General features: G+C 51.8%; 1 protein-coding gene across 1 annotated transcript; it reads left to right on the top strand.

Moving 5' to 3' along the window:
• The first annotated feature begins 821 nt into the window (after positions 1 to 821).
• Positions 822 to 25,676, top strand: MMP2 (matrix metallopeptidase 2). The gene is made up of 13 exons (XM_068528303.1): positions 822 to 1,312; positions 3,872 to 4,098; positions 4,999 to 5,147; positions 6,202 to 6,330; positions 6,550 to 6,723; positions 9,440 to 9,613; positions 10,468 to 10,641; positions 12,552 to 12,707; positions 13,952 to 14,087; positions 17,738 to 17,874; positions 18,888 to 19,047; positions 23,187 to 23,296; positions 24,770 to 25,676. The coding sequence occupies exons 1-13, from the start codon at positions 1,157 to 1,159 to the stop codon at positions 24,871 to 24,873; spliced, it is 1,986 nt and encodes a 661-aa protein (XP_068384404.1). The 5' UTR covers positions 822 to 1,156; the 3' UTR covers positions 24,874 to 25,676.
• The last annotated feature ends 1,614 nt before the right edge of the window (positions 25,677 to 27,290 follow it).

Raw genomic sequence — 27,290 nt, 5'->3', positions numbered from 1 at the left:
CCACCTATACTAGTTTAGGGACTGAGGTCAGGTGTTCCCACACCTGCTGGAGTTCCCCATCACAGCTTAGCACCTAATGAATTCTCCTTCCTGAGGGAGGAAGGGGACATTCCTCTGGCACAGAGACCAGGACTGCTGGGTTTCCAAGTGTTTAACTAGCACCTAGCATTATGCCTGAGGCCAAGTAAATGCTTAAATAGTCATAGAAGGAAGAAAAGGAGGGGAAGGAGAAGGAAGGAAGGAAGGAAGGAAGGAAGGAAGGAAGGAAGGAAGGAAGGAAGGAAGGAAGGGAGGGAGGGAGGGAGGGAGGGAGGGGAGGGGGAGGGAGGAGGGAGGGGAGGAAGGAGGGGCCTTCACTTTGTTTCCATCTCTGTATCTCTTTCCATTTCTGCCGATCTCTCTCATCTCTCTGTCTCCATCTCTAATCATCTAAAATCTCTTTCTCTGACGATCTATAGGTGCAGCTGATCATCTGTTCCTGACCCTTCCTCCCCATCTCTGACCTACGCCCCTGGGAGCGCAGGCCGTCCGGCCCCCCTCCGCGTGTCCCTCCAAGAACCGCTGCTCTCCAGCCTCAGGACGTCAAGTGTCTAGAGTGGTCGCGCCAGATGTTTCCCAACAGAGGTTCCATAGGTTTTGCGCCCGGATTGGGGAGTAAAGGTTGGAAGGTCGCCACACTGATGGTTCTCGCAGAGGCCCAAAGCTCTGGCTGAGGGGAAAAGAGGCGGAGGAAGGAAAAGAAAGGAGAAAAGAGGAGGAGGGCGAGAGGGGGAATGGGGCGGAGAGGGGCGGGCCTGAGCGCTCCCCCTCCACCCGGCGCCGCACTGCCAGCACCCTCCCAGCCCAGCCGGCCACATCTGGCGGCTGCCCTCCCTTGTTTCCGCTGCATCCAGACTTCCTCCGGCGGTGGCTGGAGCTACGCATCTGGGGCTTTAAACATACAAAGGCTTTGCCAGGACCGGCGAGAGCTGGCGGCGGCGGCGAGGGCTGGGGGCCGGACCATGCGCCGCTGAGCCGGGCAAAGCCGAGGAGACCGAGTGGAACAGCCCCTGGGGGCGCAGCGCTGCGCGGGGAAGCAGGCGCCAGCCAGGCGGCGACGCGGCCACACGCACCGAGCCAGCCACCCCCCGGGCGACGCGCGGGGCCCGGGAGCGCAATGACCGAGGCGCGAGTGGCTCGGGGCGCGCTGGCCGGCCCCCTGCGGGCGCTCTGCGTCCTGGGCTGCCTGTTGGGCCGCGCCACCGCCGCGCCGTCGCCCATCATCAAGTTTCCTGGAGATGTCGGCCCCAAAACGGACAAAGAGTTGGCTGTGGTGAGTTCCGAAGCGAGCCTCATCCAACCGAGTTTAGACAAACTTCGGAGGTGGAGGAAGGGCCACCCCTCCCCCCATCCCCACGGAGGGCACACAGCGTGGGGGAGGGGCTTCAGCAAACAGCACGGGGTGGTCTGGTTCGCAGGAGGAGGGGGTGGGGAGCTGTGGTAAGAGGAGAAGCCCAATTTGTTAACTTTGAGGACACAGCGGGGGGCGCGGGGGGTGCTTTGGCAAACCGCTGGAATGGGCCCCCTTTGCAAATAACAAGGACATTGTCTAGTATCCGGGATTTGGCAAAGGGGGGCGGCTTTGTATACATCTCTTGGACACATCTGGGGGGTTGGCTAACGAGGCCGTTGGCCAGCATCCTGCTAGGCCTTTGGCAAAAATCCTAAAGGGGTCTCTTTTGCAAACGGTGGAGGATCCTTTAAACCCCTGTGGGACTTAGAGAAGAGGGGCCTTTGGCACACAATTTGGATAAGGTTTTGCACGCGTGAGGGTGGGAGCTCTGGGCAAAGCGGAACTTTGGCAAACGTCTGGGAACCTTTGGCACACATCTGGAGAGGGGCCTTGGACAAACCGCTCCCCGGGACCTTTTGGCAAGTATTGGGGTCAGGAGGGAAGAGGACAGCACTTTTTCCGATGGCTCAATGAGCAAGTTGGTCAAGGAGGGTCAAGGGTTGGACTTCAGAAAGTTTCCTCGAACTTCTCCAGAGGCGTCGGAGGACAGAAGGAGAGAATTGGCCTGCAGGGCGGAGGGAGGGGCGGCACGAGGGCCCTGGCGCGTGGGGCGGGGGCGGACTGAGGCCGGCTGGGGTCGGAGAGCGGCCAGGGAGCCCTCCCTCCTGGCGGGGCTCCGAGCTGCGGCTCAGATGTTGTTTTGCGAGCGCGCGCGCGCGCGCGCCTGGCCAGAGGGGCGTCCAGGCCACCACATTGCACAAGCAGAGATGGGGGCAGCTGAAGGGCACTCCCCCTCACCCTGTAAGCGCCTCGGGCTGGGGACCCCTCAAGATGTTCTTTGCAGCACACAAGACATCTGCCACGTTATTGCTTCAGCCACCTTAGAAAGCCCCTATTCTCCTTCAGTGTGGTCCCCAAACTGCCCAGGACAGGATCCTCGTGCCTCCTGGTTACCTGGGGGGCCCCTTCCCTGGATGTGACACCACCCCTGCCCCTTTTCCAGCATCTAGGTCTCTGCCTTCTCTGGACAAATGGGTTGGGAGACCTTACATTTTTAGGGGGCTATTTTTCTCAAGGGTCTGGAGGTGGTCTGCATAATGAGGGGGCTATGGCTGAGGGCGAGGGTGGAGCTTTGGAGCACTGACAAAGCTACCCGGGTCCCCATGCTTTCTACAGCATATGGAAGTCCATGTTGCCCAGAGGCAATGCAGTGGGGACGGGGGCTTGAGAAGCCAGGCTTTGAACTTAGTCTGCCTGGCCTCAAATCTGGGGGTGCACTAACCAACTGGCCTAGTAAATCTTGGGCAAGTGACTTAACTTCTCTCAGCTGCTTCTGCAAACTGAGGGCAATAATGGTACCTGTCTTGGGGTTCGAGGAGAGGTAATCTTAGACACTTTGAAGGGTACCTGGGACGTGGTAAGTGCTCAATAAGTATTAGTCATTATATTGTTATTATCATTATTATTATTATACCCTTTATTTCTTCTTTCCTAACTACCCTCTCAAACAAGGTTAGGGCCCCAGTAATGAGATCTCCTGGCTCCTCCCACCATTCCCATCACATATTTAATTTTTCACTTATTTGTGGTCCATCAGCCTCCCCACACTGGGATTTGAACCCTAGAGACTAGAAACATCTGTCGTGCTCACCACTTGACCCCCAGCACTAGCACCGGGCTTGGCACCTGGTACGTGTCAAAAAGTATTTGTTCAACAAATAAATGAGCTGATTGGTCCCGGATGCCCTGCAGGGGCCTGTCTGGTTTTGGCCTCCCTTTTGGGGCAGAGTCTGCTGCACAGGCCCTGAAGGACAGGACTGTTTTCTTCTGGGAAATGGCAGATTCAGGATTTGAACCCAGGACTGACTGCTGCTGGAGCCCAGGCACATAACCCTTGAATCTCTTTAAAGAAAAGTGAGGAAAGTAATCCCTATGTCATCAGCAGTTTGGTGGATTAAAAGAGATGATGGAGGTAAAGAGGGGTGGTAGAGAGGTACAGTTCTAAGCCTGGGCTCTGGAGCCAGTTTGCTTGGGTCCAAATTCAGTTCTGCCATTTGTGAGCTGTGTGATCTTAGGCAAGTTTCTTAACCTCTCTGTGCTTTAGTTTCCTCCTGTATGATGGACTGTCTACATGATAGAGTTGCTGTGAGCATTCAGTGAGTTAACACAAGCTGACATTAGTGCCTGGGCACATAGTAAACACTCAACATGTGCTCCCAAGCCGTGCTCTCTACAGCTTTTATGTCACTCGGCTAGTGGGTGACAGAGCTGGTTTGGGAACCTGGGACTCCACCCAGTGCCCTTGGGTCCCTGACTCCTTTGATCAGTACTGTGCCATCCTGACGTGACTGCCTGTGCCGGGGTGCTTACTTCTTCCAGCAATACCTGAACACCTTCTATGGCTGCCCCAAGGAGAGTTGTAACCTGTTTGTGCTGAAGGACACGCTGAAGAAGATGCAGAAGTTCTTCGGGCTACCCCAGACAGGTGAACTGGACCAGAGCACCATCGAGACCATGCGGAAGCCGCGCTGCGGCAACCCCGATGTGGCCAACTACAACTTCTTCCCCCGCAAGCCCAAGTGGGACAAGAACCAGATCACCTACAGGTGCCGGGGCAGGGCTGTGGGAGGCAGGGCCCTGGGCCAAGGGACACCGCGTCTCATTGGGCGTTGCCTCCCCGCTCCAGGGACCCGGGAGTTATCTTGGGAGGACTTGGCCTCTTAAGGAGCTTGCATGCAGAATTCTTAGGACCTGGAATAAGACAGACCAGAACTTGAATCTCATGTTTACTGGCTGTGCGGCATTGGACTCCTTCCTTTTCAGCGCTCTGAGCCTTGGCTTTCCAATCTGCCACATGGGGTTAAAACGAAGCCTTACTTACGGCTTGGGAACTGGATCATATGTATAAAGGGCTTTCAGTGTCCAGCATGTAGTAAGAGTGTAATAAATGCTAGTCACTATTATTATCAGATGAGGTCATTGGGGCGGGTAAAGGGAACTTGATGATTGGTTGCTAATTGGGTTTTTTATTGTATTGTAGAGTTGTTATAATTGGTTGTTAATTAGGCTGTGGGCTCTGTTCTGTACGGCTCACGTTGGACTCCAAGGATGAGATCTCTGTGCTGTGTCCCGTAATGCACTGTTCACACCCCCATCCTTCTCCCTCAGCCAGAGGGAGGGAAGAGATGCCTGAGGCAGGGCCTGAAGATACAGGCTGACCTGAGGCACTGCCGGCCCTCAAGGCACTCTGGGCGGGCTCTTCTCCCAGAGAGCTCTACTCAACATGTACACACGTTGTCTGCCTGTGCATCCACACTCACATGCACATGCACACAGACTCGCACACCCCTCCCATGTATGCACACACTTGCATACACACACACCCTTGCACACTCACACACAATTGCATATACAAACCCTTGCATGCATGCACACACACATGCATAGGTACACTCACGTTCCTTTGCACACCCGTACACACTCACGTGCACTTCTGCCACCTCCAGGATTATTGGCTACACCCCTGATCTGGACCCCGAGACAGTGGACGATGCCTTCGCTCGTGCCTTCCGAGTCTGGAGTGATGTGACTCCACTGCGGTTTTCTCGGCTCCGTGATGGAGAAGCTGACATCATGATCAACTTTGGCCGCTGGGGTAGGCAGAAGAGGGGCCAGCAGGGGGGTCAGTGCAGAGACAAGGGGGCGATCCGGACATTAGAGAGCCACAGGGGACTCCTTTCCAGCTTAGCTAGGAGGGCAGAAGGTGCAGACACTGGAGAGCCGCATTGATGGGAAGGCAGTGACGTGACTCCCTGGAGGTGGTGTGAACCTGAAAACAAATGGCTCCACATCTCCTGTCCAATATGGTAGCCCCTGGATCCATAGGGCTACTTACTTTTAAATTAGTTAAAATTAAATAAAATTTGAAATTCAGTTTCTCCGTCACACTAGTCAGATTTCAAGTGCTCAGTAGCCACGTCAGACTGTTAAGTTAGACAGAGAATATTCCCATCATGGCAGGAAGTTCTATTGGATGACACTCAGAGACACTGAGGAACTCTAGATATGAGAGTGGGTCAGATGGACCAGTGTAGACATGAGAGTAAGTGGAATGGAACCCAGCGTCCAGGGCGCCATGTGTGTTGGGGTGGGAACACTGGCAGTAGTGTAGACACGAAGGTAGGCAGTGTAGACATTGTGAGTGGTATGTGATGAGGGTAAGTGGCACAGGCACAGGAGACAGTGTAGGCATGTGGCCCTGGGTGGCAAAGCGGTTATGAGGGTTAGTGTTATAGCCATTGGGGATAGTGTGACATGAAGGGAGGTGATACGGCTAAGAGAGAGCAGTGTGGACTTGAGGGTAGATGGTATAGACACTGTGGACAATGCGGGTGGGTGGTGAGGAGACTGGTACGGCAGTGTAGGTATGTGGATAGCTGTAGTGTCATTGGCAGTAGTGTAGACAGTGAAGGTTGGTGGCAGAGATTCTGAAGGCTGTGTAGACTTGAGGGAGTAGTGTAGACCATAGGATGGTGACAATCAAGTCAGCAATACTCTAGACTCACTGTGTCCCCAGTCCTGGATAACCCAGCAGGACAAGGGAAGGGGACAGATGCTAGGTGGGCTAAAGGGCCCCAACCATGGATGGCATGTGCTTGGGTTTCAGTGCCCAGCGGGGTAGCTAGAAGCTGAGATCCAGTGTGTTTCAGAGCATGGAGATGGGTACCCTTTTGACGGCAAAGACGGGCTTCTGGCTCACGCCTTCGCTCCAGGCCCTGGCGTTGGGGGAGACTCTCACTTTGATGACGATGAGCTGTGGACCCTGGGAGAAGGGCAAGGTAAGAAAGTGACCATCCGCATGCCCAAGCCTCCTTGCCGGTCCTCTGCATGCCTCCCTGTCACCTAGCAACAAGGACTTTGGCTTCCCTGGCAACCGCGGACCCCTCCATCTGCTCAGATGGGAGGGGGAGGGAGGTCACACACCCCGGTGAGTCACAATCCTGGTCTCTAAAGAAAGGCCCGGAGAGGTTCACCCTCCACCCTGTGTGGCCCCTCAGTGGTCCGCGTGAAGTATGGGAACGCCGACGGGGAGTACTGCAAGTTCCCCTTCCTGTTCAGCGGCAAGGAGTACACCAGCTGCACGGACACGGGCCGCAGCGACGGCTTCCTCTGGTGTTCCACCACCTACAACTTCGACAAGGACGGCAAGTACGGCTTCTGCCCCCATGAAGGTGAGTGTCCTCCTGGCCCCAGGCCTCCACCTTCCCGGCCTCCACACTCCCCAGGCGTGGCACTGCCAGTCAACCAGTGTCCCCTCAACTTCCTTCAGGCCCCATGTCCTGATCTGAGCCATCACTGTGCCCCTCTCGTCTGTTCCATTATTCACTTAATACTTTCATTAAATCAATTCCTTTTTTTTCTTTAAGTTTTATCATTAGTAATAATATTTTTGAACTCACCAGTTTGATGCACTAATTATTTTTTTCTAACATGCGTTAGAGGAACTTAGAATGATTAAAATGCCCAGCGGATCTCTAGAGAACCACTCTCTACCCTCCAGCAGGATTGGAGGTTCAAGGGCATGAGGAGAGGCTTGGGGGTAGATGAGAAGCCTAGCAGTGGGATTGGGAGGCAAGACTCAGACACCAAGGCTGGTACCCAGCCTGGCTTGGGGATGCCAACCTGGGGAATTTCAGCCATCACTTCTGGTTCTGATTTGGACTCTGAGTATGTGTGTGGGTGTGGGTGTGGGTGTCTGGGAGGTGTTGCGTCTGCCTTTCTTGGTCTCCATCTGTCTTTGCTTGTGGCTGCATCTCTGTGTCTTGGCAAAGGCATTAGGTTTGACTCCGTATTTTTGTGTGCATTTTTGTCAGTGCTTGAGACAAGCTTCAGATATTTTGAAGCAATGTAGAGGGAAAAGTTTTTTAAAAGGGTGAGGGTATTGACATACACACTCAATCCTTTTTCATCTATCTATCTATCCTTGACACACTTCATACAGAAATCATAAAAGGACAGCACACGTACTTCATACTCTATCAAGTCATCGTGTTTAATGATTCTAGAGATTGAAAGCTGAGAAAGTTTGGGGAAAAGGGGAGAAAGTCCAAAACCTTTTAAAATACTTTTTAAAAGTATTCACTATCCCATAAACACTCCTTGATCTATAGATGCCTCTGTCTTCTTGGCTGTAATTTTACATGTTTGTGAATCTCTGTGACTTTATTGCAACTGAACCCTAAGCACCGGCCATGTTGAGAGAAGGAAAAAAACAAAAACCTAGTTAACTGTGTTCCTGTTTACGCTTTTGGTACCAAAGTGCACGCAATACTTTGTATTAAGTAAGAGTTCAAGGCATTGACCATCAGTAAGTCAGAAATATTTAAAACCAAAAATATTTAATGTATCTTGCATTTCCCAGTAGGGATTTGGATGGCGTTAACCCTCCCATGTGTCAACCCCGGTGTTTAGAACAGAATGTCTTGATAATAGAAGTGGAAACAGCTGGAATTCATAAGTTAGGGAAGGGTTTTTCCCTGCCCTGAACATTAGCCATTGATTTGGTCTTTAGCCAGATGCAAGTACGCACGACATGCACGTGTTTGGGTCTTGGGGCAGAGGTTCTGGTTACTCAGCCCCTCCTGACTGCTGAGTCAGCGTCTGCTTCTCTCCATCCCTTTGGGGGCAGGATCTGAGAGGAGATGGGGGCTTCCTGGGTGGTAGAAATGCAGCTGATGGAAGGCCGGAGGTGGAGACTGGCCTCCATTGAGGTTAACACCATCCTGCCCACCATGGATGATATATTTAACAATTGCCTTTCCCACTTTGAGGCCACCAAGGCATCTGGCCTCAGTGTTTCTTCCTCCATTCGTCCCCTTGTTCCTGGCGTTGCAGGAGAAGGTCACTTGGTTGGGGAGACGGGAGCAGTGAGGGAATGGGGCCCCAAGACCTGCGATGGGGGCTCCACGGACTGGGTCAATTCTGGCCATGGCGGAGTTAACGGGGGCTGGTGAGGTCACCTCTGGCGCCGTAGTGCACAGATGGTCCTTGTTATGCACTTGTGGTTTTGCTAGTTGGCAAATCCAAAGACACACAATTTTGTAGCTTTGGGGTGGATGAGGGTATGGGGGAGCAGGGGAAGAGCCCAAGACAGACAAGCCCAGACTCTTAATCCCACTGTCTCCCCTGAACTCTCCAGTCATGGCCCATGTCTTGGGGAGGTCAGAGTGGGAGCCTGGGGTGTGTCTTGAAAGGTCCCCCAAAACACCACCTCCCTGTCCTGCCCTCCTTCTCCTCTCCTCCTCCCTCCTGCAGGGACTGGAAAGGGCCTGGGGTTGAAAGGAGGTGAAGCCTTCTCTGTGTGCACGAGCGTGTGTGACAGAGTGAGGAAGGGAGAGATTGCGATTAAGTGTGTTTTGTAGTTTTCAGTTACAACCCTCATCCAGTTTTTCCGTTTATATGACCATGAGCAGTTCTGGAACCAGCTTCTGCAAACCTCTGTTTCCCGATCTATCAAATGGAGAGACTCTTGCCATCCTGCCCACCACGGATGACATATTTAGCCATCCGCAGGGATGTGGGCAACGACCAGGCAGAGCGGACAGTGCTCCTGGGGCTGGGGCAGGGATCTGAGGGCCCCACTGTGTGCCAGGTGTTAACTATTTTATTGCTGGTGTGGAGGGGCCGTCCATAACGTCCCAGGGGAAGGATGGGGTTGGCCGGGTAGGCAGGGGTAATTACCCCCTGGGAGCTCAGAGGAGCAGCAGTTTACCAGCCAGGATAGATGTTTTTTTTAACGTTTTACCAACGCTACAACTCCCCTGCTATGAGCGGGCAGGTGGGCAGCAAGCCAGCTCTGCGCCCATGCAGGTGCCCAGCGGATGCGCCCGTGGGCAGATGGGCGGTCTCCCTCACATTCGCACCCTCCCCCTCTCTCCTGCACCCCAGCCCTGTTCACCATGGGTGGCAACGCCGACGGACAGCCCTGCAAGTTCCCGTTCCGCTTCCAGGGTACATCCTATGACAGCTGCACCACCGAGGGCCGAACCGATGGCTACCGCTGGTGTGGCACCACCGAAGACTATGACCGCGACAAGAAGTACGGCTTCTGCCCCGAGACCGGTAGGTGTCACGCCTCTCCCCGTCCTTCGATAGCAAACCCACGGGAGCCCTGTCCCCACCTCCTTTCCCCAGGACCGGGGCGCTGGTCAGGGTGCTTAGCAGCTGGTCCAGCACGGACACCAAAATCAGGACAGACGCTGGGCACCAGCAGCCAGTTCAGCTGAATCGGTTGGTGACGTCTAATGTCAGGTCCACCCAGGACCCTCTGAATGACCCGCACTCTCGCAGCCTCCCTGGCAATTGTCTCTTCCTCTCTCTGATCTCAAAGTCTCTATTGCCTGCCTTTCTTTGTCTTAGTCTATATCTCCTTTGGTCTCTGTTTTTCAATAAGGACTCCCTCCCTCCTTCCCTTCTTTTCTTCCTCGTTTCCTTCAGCAGACATTTGCTGAGTCCCTGCTCTCTGCAGGAGACACAGGTAGGTCTCCTGCGAGACCATGTGTGATGGAGCTCCCGGTCTCGGGAAATGTGTTGACACCCTCAGCTCTGCCCAGCCCCCTTTGCCTCTAGCCACTGTGGTCCCATCCATGGGAGGCTAATTAAAGCTCTGGAATCTGGCTGCCTGGGTTTGCATCCCAGCCCTGCCACTTCCTAGCAGCATGTGCCAGGCAAGTTACTTAATCTCTCTGAGCTCCAGTCACCCCATCCATGAAATGGGGGGTAACCTAGGGTCCCAACCACACAGGGTTGTTGGAGGGGGCCAAGGGGGTGAGCGTGTGTAAAGCACTTGACCACGTGCCCCGGACTGAGTGAGTACTCAGTAAGCCTGGTTTTTTCATGTCCGCATCATATCATTGCTCCCTGGCGGTGGCCCCAGACCCCTTGCTGCCCTCTGACCCATGTCCCTGACCCCACAGCCATGTCCACTGTGGGCGGGAACTCGGAAGGTGCCCCCTGTGTCTTCCCCTTCACCTTCCTGGGCAACAAGCACGAGAGCTGCACCAGCGCCGGCCGCAGCGATGGGAAGTTGTGGTGCGCGACCACGGCCAACTACGACGATGACCGCAAGTGGGGCTTCTGCCCCGACCAAGGTAGGAGCCCTGGCCATTGGGCAAAGACACTGCACACCCCGCCCCGCCCGCGACTGGGCTGGAAATCTTCCAGAGTCCCCACCCACCTCAGCCACAGACACTGCCCCCCAGACACCCACCTACCCTGGTAGAGACACTGCCCACAACAGACCCGCCCACTTGACAGAGGTGCTGTCCGTTCCTCGTGGAGACAGGGTCCCTGCCTTGACCTTGTTTCTCCAGGCAGCGACATGGCCTCCGAGATAAGACCCCGTCCATCCCAGTACCCAATTCCTGGGTGGGAACCACCTTTCCCGAGGAGATGCTGCTTTTCCCTCCCACATCTGTACCCCTCCAGGTGGGGCTGTCAAACCCCGAAATGTCTCAGTGCTGGGCACAGGGAACCCTGCCCCAGAGAGATGATTCTCCTGCGAGGCATTCTCACTCCAACAGAGAGCTGCCTTCAGGGAGCCAGGTGGGCAGAAGAGAGGAAAACAGGAGGAGCCTCGTCCTTGCTCTCCCCACCCTCCATGCAGCACGGGGAAGCGCCCACAGCCCTCCTGCCCCATGGGCACCGTCCTTTGCCAAGTTGTGAATGGAGGGGTCCTTGTCAGTGCTGGGTGTTGAAAACACAGCTACCTGGGACAGTTCTCTGCCCTCCAGGACTCACAGGCTGGAGCGAGAGAGTGACCAGGAGACAGGTTATGACTGTACTGTGTGGTCACTGCAATGAATAGAATCCTTGGGGGCACTGTGCCCACTCTAGGCTGCAGGGCCCAGTGTCATTGGGTTCAAGGCCCCAGATGGCCAGGTGAGAGTGCTGATCCTGGGCCAGCCAGAATTAGGTCAGCCTCTCTTTAAGTTTACTTTTCTTCTTTTTTACTCTCAATGAGATGGAACTTGGAGAACGCCAGCTGACAGAGGCTGGCCAAAGGAGTTTTTCTCATCCTCCACCAAGTGCCGTGCTAAGACATATCCTGATTTTACCTGCTGCAGTCTCTACCTAAAGGTGGGATTCTCCACCTGCCGGAGTGGTTTAAGACTCCAGAGCAGGTGTGGTGCACCTGAGGGGCTGTGTATTAGTGTCCTAGGGCCGCCATAACAGAGTACCGCCAACCAGGTGGCTTAAAACAACAGAAATTTATTCTCTTGCACTTCTGGAGTCATCTAGAAGTCTAAAATCAAGGTGTGGGTAAGGCCACATTCCCTCTAGAGGCTGTATCCCTCCAATCTCTGCCTCTGTTGTTATTTGGCCATATATGTTCATCTCTAAGTATCTTCTTTTCTTAAAAGGACACGGGTCACATTGGATTAAGGGTCCACCCTACTGCAGTATGGCTTCATTTTAACTTACATCTTAATTTATCTGCAAAGACTCTATTACCGAATAAGGTCATAGTCACAGGTACGTGGGGTTTGGAGGGACGCAATTCAACACACAACAGGGTGTGACAGTAGGGTTTGCCCACTGTCTGGCTTGAGCCTGGGCAACCACTGCAAGTGAGAATCTTTTTACTGCTTCCCCTGGAGCAGAAATGGTGGTCCCATGGGTTACCTCTTTGGAGACCCCGCAGAGCAGGTTTTGTCCTTAGTCTTTATATAGAGAAACAAAGAGCCAGGAAATAGGATTTTTAACAAATGGGACTCTACATAGAGGATTTGCCGATGCTACGTGCTCCCCTTTATAGCACACGTGCAGCCCACCTGGAAAGGGACAAGCGGACTTTGGTTGACTCTCCTTGAAAGCAATAGGCATGGTCTGTTAACCCCAGAGTTCTTGGGAGAAGGAAAAATCAGTACATGTCACCTCCACGCTCTCAGCCCCACCATGGGGCTGTCCTCAAATGTCGCCATCGCCAGGGCCAGGCCTGACTTCTCTCTCATCTCTCTCCCTATCTTTCTGTCCCCCCTCCCCTCCCTGCGGCCCTCAGGGTACAGCCTGTTCCTGGTGGCAGCCCATGAGTTTGGCCATGCAATGGGGCTGGAGCACTCAGAGGATCCCGGAGCCCTAATGGCCCCCATTTACACCTACACCAAGAACTTCCGCCTATCACATGATGACGTCAAGGGCATTCAAGAGCTCTATGGTAAGCCTCAGCTTGGGGTCCCCAGGGCAGGGGTCTGGGGAGGTCATGCCACTGGGGATGGAGGCCCAGGGGGTGGAACCATCCAGGTCCCATTTGTCTAGGACTGCAGGAGACAAGGGCAGTAGTGCTAACCTGGTCTGGGGGTGTCAGAGCAACTCTCCAAGGGGGCCGTTGGACAGCCCTTTCCTTTCCAAATAACACCAGTGTCTGTGCCCCACTTGGCTCCCCAGGGCCACGCTGTGAGGCAGGCGGGGCAGAAATGGGCTCTCCATTTTCTAGGCGGGTCAACTGAGGTCTGAGAAAGGTAACCCTCTGGCCCAAGATCAACCAGGTTTATGCATCCAAGTGAGGTTTAGAATCCAGGAGAATTAACTAAACACAGGGTAGAGTTTCCCAGTGCCTGGAATGACCTTAGTGATACAGGGGTGCAAGTTTCTAGTCTTCCTAATGATTCTTCTATTTTAACGTGTAATAGGATCAATACAACTAGTACCTGAAACTAGGGATTTTATTTATATTAATGCTTACAGTGAGGCCAGAGTTTACAAAGTAACTCCATTTTAAAAAAAGAAAAGTAAATATATAATAGTACTGGTGGTACCTGGATAAAGCTGAAATCATGAAACTGGCTCTGGAGTGATGAAGTGTGGGGAACATTGGACTTGGGGAAGAACTGCAGTAGAGTGAGAGGCTGTGGGTTCGAGTGCTGCCTCTGCCACTCACCAGCTGCAAGAGATGGAGCCGGTCTTTACCTCTCTCAACTCAAGTTTCTTCATCTCTAAACTGTGGCTGGTTATCCTAAGGAGTGAAGGAAGTGCCACACCCCCTGTGCTAGACACACGAGTATCCCCTCTGACCGCCGTGACTCTCTTGTGGGCTTACTAACATGAGCTTTGGGTTTAAATATTTGGGCAAGTCATATACAACCTTTCTGGGCCTCAGTTTCCTCATCTGTAAAATGGGGGTAATAATGATGCCTACCTCTTAGGGATGTAGAGAGGACTGATTCTGAGGATGTCAGGGAAGAGCATTTGTAAAAGGCGAAGGGCCACAGGATTCTGGTTTCTGTTCAGTCTCCTCTCTCCAAGTCCAGGCCTCGTCCCCCGTCTTCCCTGGGCTGACACCGAGGCCAGAATACTATTCTTCTGATGCTTCGCAGGTTGGGTGGGCCAGCCTAGGGGCTCAGCCTGGTAGGGAGAACCCCTGGAGCTGGGGAGAGTCTGAGGTCAGGTGTCCTCCCCCAGGGGGCTCCCCTGACATTGACACTGGCACCGGCCCCACGCCCACACTGGGCCCCATCACTCCTGAGATCTGCAAACAGGACATCGTCTTTGATGGCATCTCTCAGATCCGTGGGGAGATCTTCTTCTTCAAGGACCGGTAAGTGCGGGATCTTGCTTCTTGTCCTCCTTGCCCTCTGCCCCTTCTCCGTTATTCTCGTGCCCCCATCTCTTGCTCAAGGATCCCACTGTGGGCTTCACAGAATGGCCTGTATGAGACCATTTTTGCTGCGTGTCAGATAGATCCTGGTGGCTACCCCAACAGGCATTTCTTGTGCCCTCTCCTAGTCTGTGGGTCTACTAGGTGCCTTGGCTTCGGGCTGCAGTTTGGGCTCAGGTATGCTCTGCATGTCACTCATTCTCCTGGGATTAGCGGCTACTTGTGGCAGATGGCAGGTGCACAAGAGGCCAAATCAAACCACACAAGCACATTTAAAGCCTTCAGTCTCAGCATGTTTGAGAATATTCCACTGGCTCAAGCAAATCACATAGCCAAGCCCAATACCTACTCTAGGGGATGGTACTGCATAGTCATGTGACAACACACATGGATGTATACTTCTAAACTAGGGATGGAGGGAAGAATTAGGAACAATAATCCAGTCTACCACAGGCCTTCTCCTGGGATGGCCTTGACCTAAAATGTTCTATGTATGGGGAGCAGGTAACCACAGGGTAGAAAGAGGTGGTGTCCTTCGTGCTATAAATAAAGGCCCCGACTCAATCCATCAGGGCTGAGACTCACCCAACTATCCTAAAGGCAGGCAGAATCTAGGACTATGTTAAAGGGTCCATCCATCATCCATCAATCCATTCATCTGTCTGTCCATCATCCATCCATCTATCCATTATCTGTCCATCCATCATCCATTGTCCATATGCATCATCAAGCCATTCATCATCCATCCATCTGTCCATCCATAGAGCATAATAGCTGGGAGAATAGTTCTGGAGCCAGATTGCCTGGGTTAGAATGCTGGACCTGCTACTAACCAGTTGCATGATTATAGGCAAATTAATTGTGTATCTCTTTTTAACCTCAATTTCCTCATCTCTAAAATGGGACTAATATTCCAACCTATCTCATAGGGCTGTTGTAAGGATTAGGTGAGCTTAGTGCTTAAAACAGTGCCTGACACAGACTAAGTGCATTCAAGTATACTAGCTGTTATTATTGACAAATAATTACTTGCCATCTACTGTGCCAAATCCTTTCCTAGGCTTTGGGAACTGGGGGTGCGAGGTGTTGTTCTAGAGGTGGAGGGGCTGCTTACTGCCTGAATTGGTGTCCTCAAAAAGAGGTCAGTGGATCTCCCACACAGAAACCACCTAGAGTGTGAGGGTTAAACGTGTGGGTTTCTGTCCCCACCCTCAGGCCCTCTGACTGGAACCTCTGGGAATGGGTCCCAGGCATCTGCATTTAAGAGAATTTCCCCATGGGAATTCCCTGGCGGTCTAGTGGTTAGGACTCTGAGCTTTCACTGCCGAGGGCCTGGGTTCGATCCCTGGTAGGGAACTAAGATCTCACAAGCCATGTGGCACATCCAAAAAAGAAAAAAAGAAAATTTCCCCAGTGATTCTGATGCACTTTAAAGTTTGAGCACCCCCAGCGTGGTTTAGGGAACAGAGGTATAGAGGACTGACATGGCAGAATGAAAGAGATGTGACTGCAAGAGACATTAGCAAAACGCTTTGTGGACACGTCCAAGTGAAGGAAAAGCTCTGCAGGTGAAGCAGCACTCAAGCGGAAACGTTAAAGGAGAAGCAGATGCGGATGGACGTGATGGGGCTGGCAGGGTGGGAGCGTGTTTGAGATGAGGGAACTGCAAGAACAAAGCCGTAGAGATGTGAAAGTTCCTGGCTTATCCCGGGAGAGCCTGGTGAGGCTGAAGATGTTCCAAAAACTCTTGTGAAGGGGCTCCTCTGCTCCAGGCACTGGGCTAGGTGCCGGGGGGCAGATGCCAGTAGGGAGAGAGAGGGCAAGAATACAGAGCGAGGTGAGACCCAAAACGCAATGAGAAGTCAGGTCCATCAGGGCATGAATGCCCAAACCAGGACATGTAACAACAGACGTCAGTGCTGTCCTGCAGCCCCCATTACAGGGCTGGGGAAGAGGTGAGCCCAGGGGCCCCATGCCCCAGCACCACCCTTGGTCTGGAGCACTTCTCCCTAAAGAAGCCCTGACCACACGTGCGGATCTGAGTACAGAGTTAGGAAAGGGTGCAGTGCCTAGGCCCAGGTCGGAGCCATCCCTGGCCTGACACATCACACTTTCTTTCAAAAGGAAGTTGATGAGTGTTTTAACGGGCTCCTTGAATTAATCAGTAAATATTTAAGCGCTGACCATATGCAGAAATTGGTGCTAGGCATTGCGGGGGACAAGAAAGGCAGTATTGTAGGATAATTAAACTCAGACTTTGGAGTCAGATGTGGATTTGAATCCTGGTAATTCCATTACCTCTCTGAGCGTCATTTGCCAAATAAGGATTGTGATACTTTCCTGTATCAGGATGTTTTGGCTGCAGAGTAACAGAGAATCCCAGCTCAAACCAGCTTAAACAATGGAAAGAAATTACTCCCACGTGGTACAAAGTCCAGGGGTAGGGCTGCCTCCAGGGACAGAAAGAGGGTCACTGATTCAATGATGTCTTTGTCCACTGCTGTCCTTGGCATTGACTTCATCCTAAGGCTGGGTCCCTCAGGGTCACACAATGGCTGCCAGTGGCAACTTGGGCTATAAACTTCCTTGCAAACATCCAGCAGAAAAGAAAGAGAGAGACAGATCTCCAGATGTGAAATATAAGTGTATGTGTTCAATCTTATTGTGCCAACATAGGACATATGGCCACTGCTGAATCAATAACAGTTGCCAGGGAATGCTTAGCTCCGATAGGCTTAGATCAGTGGTTCTCAAACTTTGGCATGCATTAGAATCATCTGGAAGGCTCTTAAGACACAGATTACTGGGCCCCAAGCCCAGAGAGTCTGATTCATGGGTCCTGAGTGGGGCCCAATAATTTGCATTTCTAATGAGTTCCAGGTGTTGGTCTGGAGATCACACTTTTTGAGAACCGGTGGCTTAAACTCATCAGAATGGGGATTGGGTCCACCTATATAGGAAAGGAGGGGCCATATATGTGGGAATTTTGTGAGGAAGGATGATAGGGAAATAAGATAATAGATGCTGGGTAGACCACTGAGAGTGCATATTATCTTATAATATTGACATTGAAGTTGACATTTTACAAGCCACATAAAGTGCTTGGCACTTAGTAGGCCCTCAGTAAACAATGGCTCTTTACTACTCCTGCCAAAGTGCCTGAATCCATCATTTCAGTTCAGGAAATACTTTTGAGTGCCATCAGCCTCTGCCTGAATTGGCTTTGAATCTGACAGGAAAGATAAGACACTTAAAAAAACAAACAATCAAACTACTCTTCTGGGCACTCAGTGTTGATGATTTTGAGAGGCTCAGAGGAGGGAGAACACAGTAAGGGACAGAAGTAGTTAAGGAAGGCTTCCTGGAGGAGGGAGCAGGAGGGCGAGCAAAAGGTTGCTTCTCAGCCCTGGCATCTTGCAGAGGGGGCTCTGCCCATTCTCCAGTCCTTCTCCACCCTTTCTTTGATCTTACCTCTCCCCCTCCCAGGGAATCATCCAGGGATGTTTCTGAGAGGGCTTATAGAGGCATGTGCGGTTACAACTGCAGAGTGACTGAAGGTGTGGTTTCCTGTGCCCCCTTCCCCTACCCAGGTTCATTTGGCGAACAGTGACACCACGTGACAAGCCCATGGGGCCCCTGCTGGTGGCCACATTCTGGCCTGAGCTCCCGGAAAAGATCGATGCTGTATACGAGGCCCCACAGGAGGAGAAGGCTGTGTTCTTTGCAGGTGTGTGGTAGGGGAGCTGCCCGGCCCTCGGCCCCGGGCGGCACTGCACCGTGATTCCTGTGCACTGGCGGCTGCTCCCTCTCCTTTACGGATCCACTCTTTCAACCATCATCTGGGAGATGGGTTCAGACACCCAGCGTCAACTAGCATTGGCCCACAGAACGACCATTTCAATAACCTTTTAATTCCTTTTCAATCCTTCTGATTCCTTTTCCAGAGGGAAAATGACACTTTAGTTCTGGTGTCTTTAACACCTTCCTAATGCTAGTGCCTTTGGCAGATGACAATTTTAATTAGAAATTTTTAAACACCTATTTGTTTTCATTTTTAATGTTTAAATTTATTTCTATAGACTTCAAAATGAATTCCTTCAAAGCAAAACGTTAATTCAAGAGTTAAGTAATATGAGGAGTCTCTATGAGTGGTAAAAATCATCAAGGTAGGGTCATATGGGTAACATTTGGGAAACCCTGCTCATTTAATCTTTATTCGAGCAACTATCATGTGCCAGAGATGCAGCCCCTGCTCTCAGGAAGCTCATGAACTAGTGGGGGAGACAGAAAACCAGGCTGTTATGAGGGGGCGCAGGAAGGGCTGCGGTGGAGGCCCAGGGGTGGCTTCCTGGGGGCGCTGAAGCACCACGGGTGCATGTTCCACCAGCCGGCTTCCCAGCTCCTCCATCCCAGAGTGATCAGGGCAGCTGCTGGCTCACAGGGGACCTTTGTGCAACTTTGAAAAAGGTGCCTCTTCACAATGGGTGTGGCACTTAGAGTCTCTGTCCTGGTGAGTGGAGCCAGGCTAGGACTCACTCCCACTTACCTTCTTGGCCAGGGACCTTCCATAACCAATTTGTAAAACCTTATATGTGGACCCTGATTCCAGACACTGAATCCAGAACTGAGCAGAACTTGTGTCCCTGCTGAGAAAGGCCACAGTGGGGTCCCTGGCAGATGGATGGTGGGAGGAGCAGCCTCCAGCACCTGCCACCAGCCCACCCTCTTCTTCCACCCCAGGGAATGAATACTGGGTCTATTCAGCCAGCACCCTGGAGCGAGGGTACCCCAAGCCACTGACCAGCCTGGGGCTTCCCCCTGATGTCCAAAAAGTGGATGCTGCCTTTAACTGGAGCAAGAACAAGAAGACGTACATCTTCGCTGGAGACAAGTTCTGGAGGTAAGGGAGGGCGGAGCGAAGGAGAGCAGCACCTCCAGCTGCGTGGACGGAGAGAAGACACTGGCTTTGAGCCTCCTGGGTTAAGTTTGGAGGCTGGTGGACCATGGATGTCCCCTCTCTGCTCTCTAATCTGCCAAGGCTATGAGCCCTCTGAAAAGTCACCAAAGGGTGAACTATTCTTGGGCACATTACTGGTACAATTCTGGTTAGATCCTCCTTTCCCTTCTCAGAAGTCTTTGGATTGGGCCCATGTCCGTCTGGTCTGGAGCCCCATATTTTAGAGTGAATCACTGAAGAAGGGAGTGATAAAAATAAAGATAATAGCTGCTACTCTGATGCTATGTGCCAGACACCATTCCCAAGGCTTTATGAGGTGGATATTATTATTACTATTCCTCCCATTTTACAGGTGAAGAAAGGGGTTCAGAGAGGTTAAGTGTCTAGTTTAAAGTCACACAGCCAAGTAGTGGCAGGCTGGGATTTAAACCCTGGATTTCTGGCTCCCAGAGAACATTCTTCACTTTTCTACACTGTACCTGAGATAGTGGGGTCCCAAGAGACGGGGGTGGTGGAGGCAGGGATGGCAGATGGCAAACACAGGATGAAAACTGAGACGGGTGTCCACTGGAGCCAGCATCCAAATCCGGCCTCATTGAAAACAGCGGCACCCTCTGGCCCATCTGCCACAGGCTCAGTAGCTGTGGGCACAGGCTGGCCGGGGGCCAGTGTGGAAGCAGGTAGCTCTCTGCTCCAGCTCATCCAAAGGGAAGGGTCTGATTCTGAGAGGCCACGGTCAGGCCTGAGGGTCAGGGAGCCTGATCTCCAGGAAAGGTTAGTGAGAGGCAGCCCGGACCTCAGGAGTTTGATTTTAAATCTTCACATTTCCTAGATGAGGAATCTGAGACCCATAGAAATGAACCAACTTGTCTAAGTTATTTATAGGCAAGTGTGTTGGCCACAGATTATAGGATTATAACCGCTTCTTCTGGCTTCTAACCCTGGGCCCCCTGCACTGTACCCTCAGGGTCATTGGGTCGGTGGGGGAGGGGTGGTCTTCCTCCTTCCCTCCTAGCGTCCCCATGTTTCCTCCCGTGGCTGCATCTGGACCTTTGTCTGCCACCCCTGGAACAATCCTGCTTCCCTCCCAAGGCCTCTCTCCTCCCGTCTCCTCCCCACCACCCGCCCCCAGCTGCCCTGCATTCAGGAGCTGTTTATGACCCAGGCTGCCGTGGCAGGGTGGAATTCCAGACATATTGCTAAGATACTTAGCAACTTAAGCTGATTGATATCTCAAGCCTCAAGAAAGGAAACAGTCAGCCAGGAAACCACGGAGCGGGCACTCTGCCCACAGGCTCCGGAACACTCCCAGGCACGCGCACGTACTGTGGAAGGGCATCTCGGCACAGTAGGCACTCCGAATCTCCAGATCTTAGAATCATGCACAGCAAGAGGCCCAGCCTCACAGAGCAGAATCATAGAACCCTTGTCTTTGAATCATGGTGTTGAAAGGACATTTATAATCACCCTCCAGCACGTACTGTGAATGTAAACATATGAGAATAGACGTGTCCATGCGTAATCATGAGTGTATAGTGTGTGTGTGTGCGTGCGCACGCACGCGCACACACACACACACAGACACACTGATGCTCACGCTGTGGTGGTACCTTGCTGGGTTTTGGGCAGAGTTATCTGCTTCCCAGTCCTTTTCCACAGCAAGCCCACCTCACAAAGCCTGGATCTGGGATGGACAGCCTGCTCTACAGAGGAAGTTCTGTGAATCTTCCTTAAAAGCAGCAGAACTGAAACATCTATTGGAGGATCTGGGCGGGGTTTCCAAAGGAGACAGATCTTTTTCCCACGAGAGGTAGTTAATGAGCTCGAGACACTGGTCCTGGTGGAGTTTGCCGATGCCCAGGCCTCCTTTCTGGAGAAGGAGAGAGCGCTCTAGAATGACAGAGGACGAGCAGCTGCTTCCAGATTGGGCAAACCCTAGGTCATGCCAGGGAGTGCTCAGCCCTTGCTTCTAGAAGCTTCCACTAAGCCCACAATAATATATTCAATATCTCCTATGTGCCAGGCAATTACCTAGGTGCTGGAAGACAGCGGTCAAGAAATAGTCACTCTCTGCCTGGTGGAACTTACAATATCGTGAAGGGAAGAGATATAAACACATACAAATAAAATAGTGATGGCTCTTGTGACGGGACCTGTACCACATCCCAGGGCTGTGCATTTCACCTTTATTTCTCATTTAAGGTAGATGCTATCATTAGCTCCCTTTTCTAAGTATAGAAACTGAGGCTGAAGTGCCTCAAGGATATACCTTTGAAAAAGCTCGGACACAAATGTCTGTGTCCTTAACACCTGCTCTGCACTGCAGTTCTGCAGCCAGAGGGGAGAAGTTCAGAGGGTCACAGAGAAGCCTTTCAAAAGAGTGTACCAGCGAGCAGGAAACACTGTAGGAGGAGGCTCTGGGGACAGAGAGGAATGTGAAGAGGCGTGGTCATGTTCAGAGCCAACATGTTCTGATGGCTCCATGCTGTATTCTTCCTGGAGGAAAAGAACTTGGAAGCAAATTGGTTCACTTCTCCGAGCCTCAGTTTCCTCATCCATCAAATGGGGTTGCTTCCTGCTGTCCCTACCTTCCGTGGGTAGAGTGAGAAAGAAATGAGGGCAAGTTCAAGGACACATAGCTCTCAGCCATCATCACTCTAGAGAATGTAGTTTGGGAGGTCAGTGCAGGTGACATGGTTGGACTGCTAGAATTTTGAGCTGGGAAACTTGGTTTTGGTACCCCAGGTCGTGAGGAAGCATGCTAGGTTTGGCAAGAAGAAGTCTCATGACAGAACTGGGATTAGGAAGGATTTTCTGGCAGTTCTGAGGGTGATGGGCAGAGGGGGAAGACCCCTGTAGAAGGGGGCTCAGAGAGGAAGCTGTTTTTTGGCATCTGGGGCGGAGGTGGTCAGGCTGGCTGTGGGGAAGAAGAGAGTCAGCTATGAGGCTGATGCTTGGCTGTCACTGGGATGGCATTCAAACACAGATCCATCTAGAAAATCAGCATCATGAGGGCAAGACTTTATCTTGTTGATTACAATATCCACAGCGACATAGTGGGAGCTCATTAAATATTTACAGAATAATAAATATATTGAGTGTAAGTGGAGAAGCAGTGGAATCAAAATAACCCCAGCGTTTAAAAAGTTCTCCCGCCAAATTAAAAAGACACAGATGTTGCTAGCCAGAAAGAAGAATACGCCAACTAATACTCAAGGTATTTACACAAATTAAAGGCAGAGCCCAAGATAACGACTTGCCCTGAGAACTGCGATTGGGACTGAGGTGGCAGGAAGTCACCCTGTGACTGACAGGGCTTGGATTCACACACCACCTTGTACTGTAACGTCACTGTCCCAGCCAAGATCATCGCCCAGGATGTGGACTGTCAACTCCACTTGACAGATGAAGAAGCAGTATTTGTCCAAGCTGAGCCGTGAAGGGCAGTGATGGGGCAGGACCCTGTCTCTGGGCTCCTGGGCCAGTGCTGTTTGTACTGCAGCAGGGATCAGAGTTTGTAAGGGAACTAACATTTCCCAGATACCTACCCAGTACCAGATAATGGGATAGGCACTTTGCATGTTTTACTCTGTTTCACATATATGTTAATTAAATACATTAAATTAAATATAACCCATTTTACAGATGGTAAAACTGAGGCTCAGAGAGCAGTTTGCTGCCCTGAGCCAGACAGGCCTGGGTTGGATTCCCACTTAGAAACTGGGTGCCCTTTTTAAGCCTCTGGTCTGTAAAATGGGTATTACGGTAGTGACTGTGTCGTAGGGTTGTCGAAAGGATTGAGAAAGTATATGGAAGGTGGGTAACACACTGCTTAAACGTGAGCAGTAATCACAAGATTGTTTTCATGGGACTGTCCAAAGTCACCCAATTAGTGAGTAGGGGAATTAAGATTCACCCAGGTCTGACTCCCTGCCCCTCAGCTCCAGTCAGTGGCCTCCCTGAAGGGCTAGGTCTGGCTTCCCAGGCTCACCCAGGAGCCATCATCCTGGCCCTCCCATCAGGTTGGGGAAGGGCTGGCCTTTAGGGATTCCCACAGGTTCACCATGGCCATTTCCTTGCAGATACAATGAGGTGAAGAAGAAAATGGATCCCGGCTTTCCCAAGCTCATCGCAGATGCCTGGAACGCCATCCCTGATAACCTGGATGCCGTGGTGGACCTGCAGGGCGGGGGTGAGCTGCCCAGGCCTCTGTCCACTTTCTAGGACTCCCTGCCCCCAGCCAGGACCCTGCTTCTCGCAAGCACACACTCCCTTATTGTGCAGGAAAGCATGCGGCGCCCCGGGAAAACAAACCAGCCCCTTCAACCCAGTGCTGGGAAGGCATCCAGACCCCTGGCCTCTGCTCACTCAGCTGGCTCCAGGCAATAAGACCCAGAAAGGCCCCTCACAGCTGCAGAGCCTGGAGCCAGGGAGCAGGGAGGGCGGGAGGCCTGCTGGGAGCGAGAAACCTGGGCTCAGTGCCCTGGATTCATTCTGGGGTTTGATCCAGGCCCTTTTGGGTTCTGCAGGAGGCCTTGTGACTGCTTCCCATTAGCAGAAGGATGGCTCCATTTGAGACAGCACAAACTTTGTTAGGCCCTGCTGCTGAGGTGGCAGAGATATCCCATCGGCTCAAATTGTCCCTGGTCCCTTGCTGAATGAAACACCAAACCAGCGAGGGATAGAGTTTGGAGTTTGGAAACCATATTCCTGAGGAGGCGTCTGGGAGGTCTCTAGGGCCCTGGAAATGAGTCCAGTTTGGCTTTTCAGAGGAGATTTCAATTAAATTTCACAAAGATGCTTCTTGAGTTCCTATCACACGCTAAGCACATGGCCCTGACCTCAAGGGGCTAAAGGTCTTACATGTCCAGGAAAAAGCAGGATACAATCAGGTGCTAGGTTAAAGATTATCTTCAGAAATAAACATCTATTGAGCACCTACTATATGCCAGGGTTCGAAAGGAAGAAAATGAGATCATATATGTTAGGAGCAAGAAATTCCAAAGCCCACAGGGGCCAAGTTGGTGGCATGAATAAGTGAAGCAGGCAAGGCAGACAGTAGGGAGTGGTGGGGTCTGTGGAGCACCAGAGAGCACATGGCTCATTTTCAGGGGACAGTTGCTTCTCGGCTTCTGGCGATCTCTGCCCTGCAAGAAAAGGGGAGCAGTGTTATTAGATATTCTAAGTCTTTTAAAAGGAAGTGAGAAATCTGTATTTTCATATGAAATTTCCAGATGTTTACATGTTGGCCAGTTATTCAAAACAAAACAAAACAAAAAACTTGTGTGAACTAAATAAAACCAATCTGTGGGCCCGATGGGGCTAGCAGCCTCCTGGTTTGCCACCTCTGGAAAAAGAAAGTGCCTAGTTTGGAGCTTGTGCTCAGTGGAGTTCTGTTATTTATCTTAATTATAGCATATATCATCTCATTTAATCCTCAGAAGCCTTAAGAGGTGGTATCGTTATCCACATCTTAAAGATGAAGAAACAGACTCAGAGAGCATAATTCCACAGCCGTTTCCCTTCTTCCAGCCTCACAGGGGTCTCCTGTGATTTAAAAGCTTCTTCCCTATGGCAGGCAGACTTGTAAAGCTCTCAGGAACCTTCCCTGTGCCGTAATGCCTGAGGATGGGTTGGTCACAGCCTCTTCTCTTTCTCATCCCAGGTCACAGCTACTTCTTCAAGGGCGCGTATTACCTGAAGTTGGAGAACCAAAGTCTGAAGAGCGTGAAGTTCGGAAGCATCAAATCCGACTGGCTGGGCTGCTGAGCTGGCTCTGCCTCCCCCAGGGCCTGCCTCTCTATCACTTTCTGCGCACCGGGCCCTGAGCACCAGGGAAGGACCCGGATGGGCCTGGCAGCCCTCAGCTCTGTAGTTAATCAGCATTCTCACTCCCACCTGGTAACTTAAGAAACCACAGAGTGGCTCTGCCCTGTGCTCCAAGAAAGGTGCTGATTGTACCCCTCCCAGGTGCCCCTCCCCCTCCACACCTCACCAGCCCTCCAGAGCCACCCCCAAAGAGATGCTTTGATATTCTCAATGCAGCCCTGTCTTGGGCTGCCCTGGTGCTGCCACACTTCAGGCTCTTCTCCTTCCACAACCTTCTGTGGCTTTACAGCACCCTTGGAGCCAACAGAGACTGTCTGAAGAGGGCACTGGTGGCCCGACAGCCTGGCCTGGCATGGGGCAGTGGGAGAGGGGCACGGCCCGGTGGCCACCCCAGACACCTGGCCTTCTCACTGCTGGCTGCCTTAGAACCGTCCCTACATTAGCAGTTTGCTTTGTATGCACTTTGTTTTTTTTGTTCTGATCTTTTTTATTTTTCCACTTTGAAATTGCATTTCCTGACAGAAGGACTCAGGTTGTCTGAAGTCACTGCACGATGCATCTCAGCCCACGTAGTGATGGTCCCCTTGGTCACTCTATTTAGTGTGTCCCTCCTCTGTCACTTACTCCACTGGATGGAGGAAAACCAAACCCTGGCTCCTCGCCCAGCTCTCCCCTCCTCTCCCTTCAGCAGTTTCCCCGTGGGAAAAACCAACGAGTATGAATAAAGACACCGATTGAGTGGCCGTGTTGGCCGGCTGTTTTAGCAGAGCCTAGAGAGGGGCCCCAGCCCCAGCCAGAAGAGGAAACTTAGAAAGTCTAAATCTCTGCTCCCTGCAGCGTACAGGTAACATCTGCTGGAAAGGTCACAGATGCCCAAATAAACAGCAAGAGACTCAGGGTGGGTGAGCTGGGGTCCCTCTGTCCTGTGGCAAGAGCCCTGGAACAGCAGCGTTTGTTATTTAATTGCAGGGCCTTGTTCAAGGTTTCCTCCCTTCCTGAGTCTCAGTTTCTTCGTGGACAATAACACCAATTCTAATAACAGTGAACAACAGTAATACCCCTTCCATTAATAGAATGCTTACTATATGCCAGGCACTTCACATGCATCACTTCATTTAAGCTTTATAGCAACCTAAAGAAGGGAGAATATTATTAGTCAACTTTTATTGATAAGGAAACTAAGGCTTGGAGAAAAGTGATTTTCCCAGGATACCATAGATATTGGGTAACATCCTGAGTCAAGGCCAAAGATGACCTAGAGAAGGAGCTTTAGCCGGAAGCTGAGTATCTCCCTCAGCAGCATTAATCTCCACCTCCCCCAAAACCCTCTAAGTAAACTCAGCTAGGGGAGAAATGTGTGTGCTTTCTAAACACAGCTTCTATTAATGATAAGCTCCTTACCTTCCTCCCCAGCAGATTGCTCATTTTTAATCCCTTCCTATATAGAAATTCTGGAGCTGCTACAGAACAGAAACTTAAGGCCTGGGGTTATTTCAGAGGCCCTTTCTGGCTCTGATAGACTATTACTTCAGGCCTCTCATGGTGGGGCTGGTAGGGAAGGGGATGAGGAGTGGACAGGTCTCTCTGGAGGTGACCTTGGTGGAGTCCTCTTTTCTCCTGTGGCCTGCCCAATCGCTCAGGTCCTTGAGGGCTCTGGAGAGACTGCCTTCTGTGCTAAAGAGCCACAAGGGTCTGCCACCCTCTACTTGAAGACCCCAAAGCTGGGGCACTTTATATCACGGCTGTAATATGTTGTTATTAAGGTTCTCTGTTAAATACTGAGAAAATTCAGCTGCTCCACTACGTAATACCTAAAAGGTGCCATTTCTTGAGTGCTTTTCTATGAACACTACACATGCATTATTTTACGTAATTGATACTACTGGGTTGGCCAAAAAGTTCGTTTGGGCTTTTCTGTAGCGCGGTGTGGAAAAACCCGAACAAACTTTTTGGCCAACCCAATACAATCCTATGGGGTAGGAATTCGTCTTCCCATCCTGAGATGAGTATGCAAGCTCAGAGAGGTTAAGTGAGTAGCTGAAGGCTGCATCTATCTGGTAGGGTTGGAAGATTCTGAGATTCTACAGTGGACACCTTGGAAGGAGCAGCTGTCCCAGGGCCCAGAGTCAGATTCTCATCATGCCTCCAGCCTGCTGTGAGCAGTTGACCAGTAAAGACAAGTCATTCACCATCTCCATCTGCCTCTCAGCCACTCAGGGCTTGACCAACTGGTCTCAGGTCCTGGGAAAATCCTCCCCCTAACCCCCACCAACAAAAGGTCCAGATAGGCCCTTGAACTTCCTCAGGGTGAAGTGGAGCCACAGCCCCAGTCACTTCCCTTTTTGAGGCCGGGTTGC

Source organism: Eschrichtius robustus, chromosome 19 (genome assembly GCF_028021215.1).
Source record: "Eschrichtius robustus isolate mEscRob2 chromosome 19, mEscRob2.pri, whole genome shotgun sequence".
Lineage (NCBI taxonomy): Eukaryota > Metazoa > Chordata > Mammalia > Artiodactyla > Eschrichtiidae > Eschrichtius > Eschrichtius robustus.
The sequence above is the reverse complement of the archived record's forward strand: the minus strand, read 5'-3'. Positions and strand labels throughout refer to the sequence as shown.

Bases quoted from the DNA above. Each gene is read 5' to 3' on its own strand.
- MMP2 (XM_068528303.1), top strand. From the start codon at position 1,157: ATGACCGAGGCGCGAGTGGCTCGGGGCGCGCTGGCCGGCCCCCTGCGG. The intron at 6,331-6,549 runs GTAAGAAAGTGA...GTGGCCCCTCAG, and splicing joins GACCCTGGGAGAAGGGCAAG to TGGTCCGCGTGAAGTATGGG. The intron at 12,708-13,951 runs GTAAGCCTCAGC...GTCCTCCCCCAG, and splicing joins GGGCATTCAAGAGCTCTATG to GGGGCTCCCCTGACATTGAC.